The sequence below is a fragment of the Stegodyphus dumicola genome, chromosome 4, assembly GCF_044657685.1.
Source record: "Stegodyphus dumicola isolate Sdum_Otavi_A_Nest chromosome 4, ASM4465768v1".
Taxonomy (NCBI): domain Eukaryota; kingdom Metazoa; phylum Arthropoda; class Arachnida; order Araneae; family Eresidae; genus Stegodyphus; species Stegodyphus dumicola.
The window spans coordinates 18,804,442-18,815,627 of NC_140771.1; the positions used below are offsets into that span (position 1 = coordinate 18,804,442).

The 11,186-nt window shown below is 32.4% G+C and overlaps 1 protein-coding gene and 1 non-coding gene across 4 annotated transcripts in view; both read left to right on the forward strand.

Moving 5' to 3' along the window:
- LOC118185463 (carcinine transporter-like) overlaps nt 1-8,040 on the forward strand; it is a 61,875-nt gene extending 53,835 nt beyond the window's left edge. For 2 of the 3 annotated variants that reach the window (XM_085814604.1, XM_035355317.2), the window contains 2 exons: nt 6,404-6,567; nt 7,595-8,039. In XM_085814604.1, the coding sequence (XP_085670730.1) occupies nt 6,404-6,567; nt 7,595-7,766 (336 nt within the window). In that variant the 3' untranslated portion in view covers nt 7,767-8,039. Of the gene's footprint in view, nt 1-6,403; nt 6,568-7,594 lie in introns of all 3 variants that reach the window. The other variant, XM_085814605.1, reaches the window with a different exon arrangement.
- Nucleotides 8,041-10,658: 2,618 nt separating this feature from the next.
- Nucleotides 10,659-10,732, forward strand: TRNAT-GGU (transfer RNA threonine (anticodon GGU)). The gene has a single exon. It is a non-coding gene; the product is annotated as a tRNA-Thr (tRNA).
- Nucleotides 10,733-11,186: the final 454 nt, after the last annotated feature.

Below are 11,186 nucleotides of genomic sequence, written 5' to 3' on the forward strand. Positions count from 1 at the left end.
AACTTAATTGATTGGTACCCATCCTGTACAACAACAGCTCATCATATTATATATCTACCATATTCGTGTTGCACTGAAGACGATCTTCTGACCGGCCCTTTGATCCGTTTCTCTGTTGCTTCTTCTATAACTTTAATTTTTGGTATTCTCATTAACTCTTTCACACCAAAATAATTAGCTGACTGTGGTAAGAATCTATTCGTTAATTAAGAAAATAGCTTAAGCTTAAAGTGAATGCAATTTAAGTCGTTTGTTTTTCATTGTAATTAATGTAGTCATTGCTGAAATGTCGTCGTAATCTGTCTTATTACAGCCCTTTGCTTCTTACTTTTTTGTTTACTCTTTCTTTTCTTTATTTTATATTTTGTATTCTTTAATGGTTTTTACTCATTTCTGGTGTGTTGATAGTTTTTTCAACACTTACTCGTTTTCATGCCCATTATTCACGAGCAGCAGTTATACGATTCTAAACTGCTAAAATAAATTTCAAGTATTCTATGGCTGTGGTTTCAAACTGGCGACCTACAAACTGCAAGCGGATTCCAAAACAGTTTTAAGTAAACCCAGGACTTAGAAGAGAAGGGCTAGCTCATAGAGCTTTTCCCCCTGAAGCAGAAAGTGAGAAGTGATGACGTAGCCATGATGACGCTGAGCGCGCCAATATAATTCACAGCTTGGAAATTAGCGTTTTTGAGCCAGCGTTTAAAATGAGCTGTGTGTGAAAGATAGCTATAATTTGTAAAAGGCAATGTTACTGCTTTATGAATTTTAGACTGAACCATTAAAAATTTAATAATGCTTACTCAATTTTAAAATAATAGATAAAATGTGCTACTCTTTTAACATAAAGTTCCGTGGTTTTTTTTATTTTTATTTGCAGGTTTTTTTTTTTTTATTTAATGCACGTTTATTTCTAATCATTTCTTTATTTGCATACTAACTGAGAAAATTTTTATGCTGCTTCTAAGATAACTATAATAGCAGCTATTTAAATTTACTCAAAAAACAACTTTACATCGACATAGGTTTAAACATATATGACATATATGGCAACATTTCTGCTAACCTACGTTTGATTTTTTGCCTAATTGTAAATTTTACATTGTTATAATTCTCTTCCGATTCAATATAATAGATATTTTTTAAATAATTTTGTAATTTATACTTATATCTATATTACAAGTAAATAAATGTATATAAGATTGTTACCTTAATTTTGACAAAATAGCTTTATTCAGAGTACCTAAAACAGTTATTTAATTTTTCAAAAGTGTGAGTAAAGGAAGCAGGTCTTTTTATGCCAATTACTTTGATGTTTTATACTATTATATTTTATCTAGAATTCTAATCTAGCACAAAATCTAATTAATAATTAGTTACAAAGGATACAATAAGAATAACTTTAACAAGTACTTTACAAAATTAGTTTGTTAAATACTTGTCATTCTTGTTGGTACTATTTTGGTACTATTCATAATACCGAAGAGGCCCACCAGCGGCCGAGCGGTAAAGTCGCTGAACACTGGTAGTTCGGTCTGAGGTTCGAATCCCGCGAACGGGCTGGCTGCATGGGTGTTTTCGTGGTTTTCCCTATGTGTAACGTGTATACGAGCCAGTTTTCCTTAGAAAGTCCTCCACGAAGGCATCCCTCCCCTTAGGCAGATAGCCCTAGTGTGCTTTGCCATAATTAAATACACACATACACATAATACCGAAGATATTATCGATTAACTCATAGAAGTCAGATGCTTTCTGATTTCCTGTGGGGTAGAGTATACCTTTTGCGGTACTTTTTGAAAATAATGTTTTCTCTGGAGCGACTTTTTGTCTCTCGTTTCCCTTGACCATTAAATAATTTGGTTGGTTTTAGTTTGTGACACAATTTGATTTCTTCTCAATCTCTATTTAAAACCTCTTTAATAATATCAAAATTTAAAACAGTTACATCTTCTAAAACAAATCCTCTATCTAAAACGTGGTTTCTCAGTAATTTGAGGCAGAGCGCGAAATGAGACTCTGATTCAAACAAACTGCACATTTTGAAAAGAACCAACTTAGTCCAGTTTAGAGTCATAGCAGAGTTTTCAATCTATATGCATTTCGTCGAAACTGAGAACGCATATTTTTTCTACAGAATACAAATATTCGCCTCTTTCCTTCTTTAGAGTCAGAACATTACTTTGAATTCTTGGACTACACTAAAATTTAGAAAACACTAAAAAATAAAATAAACACCATTTCTTTAATTTGATAATACTAGGTAAAGATATTCCAATTTTTTTTCTTTCCAAAAATCAGCTTTAAGATGACAGAGCTCTTATGACGATGCTACGTGAAATATTTTCACTAGTCTACCTGATTTTTTTCTTCTTTTTCAGTAATTTTTTCAGTAATGCATTAATCTGCGTCTTTATAAAAATAGGCTTTAGACATTTTTCCAAATTCTCCGATTTGTGCTCCCCCCCCCCCAAATTTCGCTATTTGAGATTTTAATTTCTGATACCAATTTCTGTCTAGATGTCGTCCACCTTCTTTGTCGCTGAACAAACATTCTAAAATTGTTCTTTTCTCTATTTTTCAATACTTTAATACAATTTAATACAATTTTCTAAGGATATTATTTTGTTCTTCAAATTATCAATGCATTCTTGTTTATCCTTAACATTCAGGATGATCTACATTTTCATTTGTGAGTTTTATTTCAAAATCATTAAAATTTGATTCATTATTGTCATCATCAATTTCGATTTATTATTGTCATCATAATTTACTTTCGGCACAGCATTCCATTCCAACAGTTTCTTTTTGTGGCTATCCAAACAAGCGATTTTTCATATCATCTTCATAAACACTGCATAGAAAATGTTCGCTGCAAATTTTTCCGCTCTTCACATTAATAGAATCTTCTCTTTGACATTTGTGTATCCATACTTTCTTCAAAAGCAAACTCTCATTTGGATCCTTTGGTCCCATGAAATAAAATATCTCATCCTTTCATACTTCTGTAAGTGCTACGGCAGCGCAAAAAGCCATATTACGTAAACGATACTTTACAATATAGAATTTAAAATAAAAACTGACTAAAATTACATATATATAAATTATTTTAAATATATACATTATTAGAAAACAAATATATATATTATTAAAATTAATTTGGGATATGTAACCTCTAGAAAATCGTCTCGCAGCTCAATGAAAATACTGTTTTAAACGCGGGAAATCAGGACAGGTGGCATCACAGTGACGTCAGATTATTGCCTGTTACGTCCCCCCACTAGGCTCGCGTCAGCGAGGAGTCGAACAAAGAAATGAGCTAGCCCTTCTATTTATCCCTGAGTAAACCACTAATACATTTATCGTAAATTAATTAGCACTATTATATGATTAACTATTATGAAAATAATTTGAAGAGTAGTTTAAGACTTTTAATGATTTGGAGTCGAGTTTTACATTATTTTCAATCCCATAAAAAAGAACGTAAGTAACGCCCTGCAAAATATATAAATAAACCTAATTGATTTACACTGTGATATTAAACATGCGGAAAAATTTGAAAATTCGTATTACACTCAGTTGTTATTACACTCATACGTACACTCAGTTGCGATTTTAGTAATAAGAATAATCGCTCTGTTTGAGACTGATTTATATGTGAGTACTTTCTTCAACTAGTTGAAAGTTAGTTAGAAAAGAACCAGGTTGGGCAATGAGCCTCTCTGGAATTTTTGATGAAGGTACTTTTTAATAACCTTTCTTCAAGGTTACGAAACTTCTGAAAATCGGAACTCCATTATGTGTAGCTGAAAGTTGTAATAGGAAGTAAAAAAATAATTTATATTTTTTTACGTACAAATATATGAAGTCAAACAAAATTTAGTTAATGAAAGACAGAGAATAGTTTGTCATTACTTTTTATCGAGTTTTATCTTAAATGGAAAGTAATCGTACTTTGCTTCTTAGTTTTTTTAGTGATTATTTCAACATACTGAAGATACTTGATTTAAACCTCTTTCTAAATATTTATACCTTGACAAGCAGCACGTCGCATCAATGCTAGAACGTCGGTTTACACGGATTCTCCATGTTCGCTACATTAAGCAAAGCTCGTTTCCAACATGCCAGTCCCGTGTACCATACAGCCGCAGTAAAATAGCTGATACCATAAACTCTACCTACCGATTGAGGCAGAAACCCTGTTTTTACAGCAGTATATCTAGTCACCATCTGCAGAGCATACTGCAAAACGTCAACGGCAGCGCTTCAGGACCTAGTAGGATCACAATTTGTCTATCACTGCACACCACCAGCGTAGACAGAACATGTGATCTCTGGGGCCAGACATATGTAAATTCCCAACTATGTAAAATTCAAAGTTGTATACCTGAATACGATAACCTGAAGCACGATGTGTGTATGAGTATCTCGCAATGCACTGGTATAGCGGAAGCCAACTGCATAGACCATTTCCCGACATCATACCTTAAGCGGACCACTCCAGGAGCAACTACTGGAAAAGTTGAAGCAGAAATACAAAAAGAACAAAACTACTCTGGAAAGAGAAAGAAGAAGAATACTCTGCATGGTTCGCACAGAATTCTTGTTCTTTCCATAAATGGCAAAAGAGCTAAGAAATAGTTCGTCTTCACTGACACAATACTTCTATGTACACGTTTTATTCTCAGCATGCTTGCATCGCTTCCGCCTCAGAGAAAGGTATCTTAATGCTTGCGGTAGGGAAAGAACAGCAGACTATTACGTATTTGACTACCTATAAACATTACGATACCATATTAGAAGAGACATCTTATACAGACTGGTTATATTGGACTGCTAATACTATTAGTAATACATCCGCTCGAAATAAAATTGACTCAGTCATTTAATACAGTGTTACTGCTTACTGAGTCATGTCACGTCGATGAAGCTTTCTGAAAACGCTTCTATAATATGAATTTTTCCATAGCAATAGTACAGCGGCACACTCCATATTCCGTGCTGGTTTTATGTAAATTTTCAATTTGATTATTTTTTTATCAACCTACAAAGCATTTCTACATAAACTTACGCAATAGCAACTGTTTATCAATATTCATGTAACGCTGTTACAGTTTGTCTTTTCCCGATTGCACAAGGTGATGCGTGTAATTAAGTCTTCTGTAAATGTATGTTTGCTGCCATTATTAACCTGTTTTCATGACATCAGTTCGACAGAACTCATACGATTCTCATAGCTGTCATATATTACGAGGAGTTACTATATAGATTACATATGGCTAACTACCCGGACGAAGACCAACTAGAGCGGCATCCAATTTGAAAATTCAATAGTTAGCTGTCAGTACGTTGGAATGTGTAACGTAGAGAAATTTCTTGCAGATGCCATTGTTTAGATTTCAGAAAGAAAATATAAAATTGAAATATTTCTTCGTTTGCTTATTATTACGGTTTATGTACACTGCTTTGATAAATATTTAGTAAATGGAATTAAAATTTTAGTTAAGAAAAGTTTGTTAAAAATGTTTCTCTCCTCGGCTACTTTCAGATCGTGCATTCGGCCCCCAATGCAATATGAGTTTGAGATCACTTCTCTACGGTATTGCTTCTCTAAAATTAAAACTTGACTTTTTTTATTCATATGCAATGTGTCATTGAAGAGTAATTTCCTGTTTAAGATATTTATACATTATGTTAATTTTATTAGTCATGTGTGTCATGCGCATACTCGGTAAGGGGATGCTACCGACCAAGCCTGCCGGAAGAACAGTTACGCCAACGACTTATAGCTGAAAGGAGAGAGGAGAAAATCTGGCAACGAGAAGAAGAAGCGTGTTTGATGCGAGAAGGACGGCATGATCGTGGGAAAACATTTGAAATGAGTTTTTCTGTATTCCAAGAGTTGAGGTTTTTGTTTTGTTTTGTTTTGTTTTGTTTGTTTTGTTTTGTTAAGAACTTAAAGGTGCAATGTATTACTTGTGCGTTTGATGGAATGGTGAATAAAAACAATACTTTGTGAAAAGATAATGTGTATTTACAAAATTAAAATATAGCTCATGTTATTGTTAAACCTGCATAAGTGTCGCAGTTTATTTCCTGCAAATAGAGTTGACTAATAACATTCATAAGTGGATGGAAACGAACCGACAAAGATGAATTGGTCCGGGATCGAGTTTGACAATATGCAGTCTTGTATAAGGTACATAAATAGGTATACAAATGAGTTTCTTACTAACAAGTATAAGTTACTTCTTAACAATACGTTTCTTTACTCTAATAGGCGTAGTAATAAAGTTTCTTACTAATTATAACTTTCATTTCTAACTTCGATTATTCCATTATCTGTATCTGATGGACTGATGTGGAAAACCAAATAGTTATTCAAATTTTATGCATTTATTTTCAGAGTCCATTCAACAAAAATATTCTTTATATAACTATTGCACATTGCTCCTTCTTCAGTTGTGTTTTGATATTACTCCTGCCAGAGACACTCAACAAAAACTTGCCACAAACAATATCTGACGCAGAAGAATTTGGCAAAGATAGAAAGTTCTTTTCCTTCAATAGGTAAGTATACTTAATATTAATCCATAGCAAAATACATATAATTTAATATGGGAAATTTACATTAACTCGGAAATATTTCGTGATAGATATTCTGTGTATACGAATGTCTGCATATAACTTTAAGTCTGTAATTATTACAGTAAACCTCTGCCGAACGCGGGGGTTACGTCTTTAACGCATTGCGAATACAGCAAAATATTTAGACTATATAAACTTTTATAGTAAATAAACTTTCTATAGAACAAAATGGGTTAGGTATAGTTCAGAATAAAAAGGTTGGTATAATTTATACAAACCTAAATATTATTATAATTAAAAGGGAAGAAATGAAACAAATGTTAAATGAAAGTATTTATGCTACTGCTTAACTTGTATATGACGCAGTTATTTTTTTAAAGCTAGTTGATTTTTTTTGGGGGGGGGGACATCTGATGAAACTCATTAGAAGTTTCGCGTTAAAGAGTGCAAAGTGTTTCGATAACTGTCATAGAATATCCTCTTTATTCTTGTTCGGGTCACGATACCAAAGGGCCCTGGCTCAAATCCCGGAGAAGGCATGGCTGTAATTGCTCGTCCATTCATACGAGGTAACGATGGTCCACAGTAAAGTCGCCACAGCTTCTGGCCATCGTAGCGTCCAAGCCTAAGTTCTCGCCAGTAGAAATGTAATGTCTGTAAAGCAGATTCCTTCCTTTCAATAACATGCTGCAATTATTTATTTTTTGCATTTTAGAAAGGTATTGATAATTTTATCTATCTTTGCGTGTGTGTTAAAGTGTCATTGATAAAGGTCAAACTTCCTGCTTAATTCATTTCATGTTTTATTTGAGTAAATGTTTTATTTGAGTTTTATTGAGTCATGTTTTATTTTATGTAAAGATTATTTTAGAGATCGATGTAATGTAATCTAAATAATATGGCTGATGCGAGTGATGTTTCCATTTTAGTAGATATATTTAAAGATTTACAAGCACAAATTTAACTGTAATTCATTCTATGTGTTTATTTATTCGTTCTTTCATTGCAGAGAAAATCCCTCGGAGGCAAATTCGAATTTGCAGCCTTATTGCGTATCTACTGTGGAAAGCGAACTTTCTGAGACCGCTTTTACGTCTTTTAAAAAGGATATAAACGTAAAGGCTGAGAAGACAATAGCAAAATCTATTGATCGAGACTATGAAAATAAAGGAAGATATTAGGACTCATGACACATTGCAGTGATATGTTGTAAACTGCTTTTTATAAGTAACGTAGAATGCAACTTTCAATTTAAAAAGTTTAGCTAATCATTATAATCACTAACCAATTTATAAAATGTTAATATGTTGATTTACTTAAATATATTGATTTATTTTTCAGTTATCCTGTGATGTGTATCTAAACATTTTGTGGTAATTTTCCCTATTTTGCATGCATGTTTAAACAATAAACAGAAAAATAATAAAAACTGATTTTTGATATTTGCCTACGTTTCATGTCCAATTCAGCTGTAAATAAAAAGCCTCAAATGCTTAAGTATACACAGCGACTTCTGAACTAAACTAAACTGACCCTCTCTACTGTCTTATATCGTCCGCCGAGAAACTTTCAGTGCCTTCCATTTCTGACAGTCAAAGTAAACACGTCTTGTTTTGCACCCGCTAAGTCGTTTTGCCCACAGGGCGAAAATTCAAGCTTAGGGGCATACACAATTCTACTTATAGGAATCAGACCATTTACACTTAGAGAGGGATCGGACCAAAGTTGCCAAATGGGTCGCTATCTTTTTGTATGTATCTTTCTGTCGAAAAACTATTTGGCACATGTTGTCTTGTAACGAAAAGAATTTCAGAATTTCCCTGTTGATGAAATGCACAATTCTCTGATAGATTGAAACAAATATAATGTAATACACAATAGGAGAATTGTAGATTTCATATAAAAAGGACAATTAATTTAAAATTTAAAACAGATAGAAAGTCCGAATGATTAATATAATGTTGAAGTTAAACTCTGTTACTCAAATTAGTAAAAGATTTGAAACAAATAATGCATACTTAAGAAACTAACTATATCATCATCCCCAATATAACGTTACTTTAAAATTTAAATTATGTGATAAACAGTTTCAAATTTAAAAAAGCTGAAAAATTTATCAATTTTATTGCTCCCTAAAAATTATTAATTTTAATTCAAATCAGAATCGGTTTGTAGACATAAATATTTTTATTCACAAATGAAAAAAATACTAGAAAATTCACAGAAATATATTACCACATAAAAACTTTGTAAATTGAAGTTATGGTTTAATTGTGCAAAATTATTTTTAGTGAAAATTTTATTACTTGAATCAGGATTTCAATTTAATTGAGATATGCGAATAGATAGATTGTTACCAATATATTCTGCTCGGTGTGTTCAACGTTTCTCATGAAAGCTATATTAAAACTATTTCCTCTTCCACTCGCCTATCACTAAAATATGCTTCAGATGTAATATTGTTCCTAAATTCCTCTGAAACATTTATTTAAATTACGAAAATATGAAATAACCTGCAAACTAGTGAATACCATACTTCATTAATGTTCTATATTTTGACAGATATAAAACTTGGGGCACTGACAGATGATGACTTGATGAGACATTTAGAATTTTATGGATTCTCAACATGAAGACGACTGTTAAGTACGAAAACCCTCCATTTGATTTCATTAAAATTGCTACTCGAACTAATCTTTGAGATCTGAAGGCACTTATTCGCGGCTTGTCATTTGGTTTTGCTATTGCATGAAAAAGGCCGTAGCTTTACTTCTCAATAGAGTTGAAAACTGTGTATTTTCTGCTACAGCAATAATTTATTGATTGATGTAAAAAGCATTTTCCATCATTTTGTGGAAAAATATTTTAATTTATAATTTTTAAGTTTTAAAAACAGTTTCTAAACCTGTAATTTCAAATGGAATTTTTTAGCGTGGAAAGAATGTAATAAAAATACTTTTTTAAATTTATTTATATATTTATTATTTTTTAATAAGGTTTAAAAGCTCTTCTCTTTAAATTTTAATTCCAGAAAAACAAAGGCGGGGAGTTGTAACTCGTCAAAATTTCAAACTTCAGATTACATTTCAACATCCTCAAAGAAGGTAGCGTAATATTTTTAAATAAAAAAATTACTTTAATAATAATTAAAAACTGTAAAACTATCATACAAATTTAGGGAAAATATTCTGCACTGGTTACATAGAATTATGGCGTTAGAAATATCTTAATTAATTGAAACGAAAGCGGCAATATTTGTTAAAATTAATTATTTGTTGGATATTTGCCTTAGTTCGAATTATAAAGAAAGAACTTTTCAGAATGACAGCATTTGGGAATGTGACATAAATGACTGTGTGGGGAAGACAAAAAAGGACTACTACATTTTTTACAAATGATAAAATGTGCGAAGTGCTGCATCTAGATTGTTTTTTTGCTTTTTTCCTCCACTGTGTTTAAGTTTTTTTTTTCGGGGGGGGGCAAGTGTATGTTAATATATGTCTAGAGCAAACGACACATCTTCTTCTATGAAGTTAAAAAACATACGAGCGAGACAGATTTCGTTTTTAACGTAAATTTGTTAAACGCAGCTGCATCAGCAATTTTTTTATTTCTTTACTATCAACTCATACTAATTTTTTGGTAAAAGGATTGCTTTCAGATACCTGTAAAATAATTTTCTCCACAGTACTTATAAAATTTTTATCTAAAAATTAGTTGAAAATATAAATGTAATTAATTACATTCAAAGAACGAAAAAGGAAGCAATGGAATATAGTGTAATTAACTTATAAGGTATTTCTCCCGCCTTCCTAACGTGCCTTCGTGGTGTAGTGGGTTTGCACCCTGACCGGAATCCATAGGTCCGTGGTTCGATTCCCGGCGAAGGCGGTTGCTAATTTTTCAATTCTCCTGCTTCCAAAAGTCCTAATGTCTGTACAGTGGCGCCCGAACTAAAAGAGTTGAGGATGATGACCCTCCACACCCAGGATTTGGCGATTGGGTCCCCTAAAAACCCCAGTCGCCCTTTAAGTGGGGCAGTATATAAAGTATTTCTCCCGCTTTCCTAGCGTGCCTTCGTGGTGTAGTGGTTCTGCACGCTGGACCGGTATTCCAGAGGTCCGTGGTTCGATTCCCGGCGAAGGCGATTGCTCATTTTTCATCTTGCCCGCTTCCAAAAAATTCCTAATGTCTCTACAAACTTTTAGAAAGATATGCAGCAATTTTTCCAAATTTCTTTGCAATTGCCAAATGTATTTGCGTTAAAATTATCATTATTATTAAAAGAAGCATGCAAAATTTTACACGTAATACACTCCATATAATTAATGAACAGACTGTGATTTCAAATTTGTAAATTATTTTTCATGCTTCTATTCTGGTGATTCGGTTTTAGAAAGAAGTAAATCCTTAATAAAGTGTAATGCCCAAATTCAGTCTAAATTTCCCACATACATCTTTGATCTATTATATGAAAATACATCATCGAATTTGAAAAAGAGATCTCTAAGTCTGAAGAAATTATTTCAAATAAAGGTACAACTTTACCTATAAACATTGTTACGTATTTTGTATTCAGTTTGCTATTTTTAATAGAATTT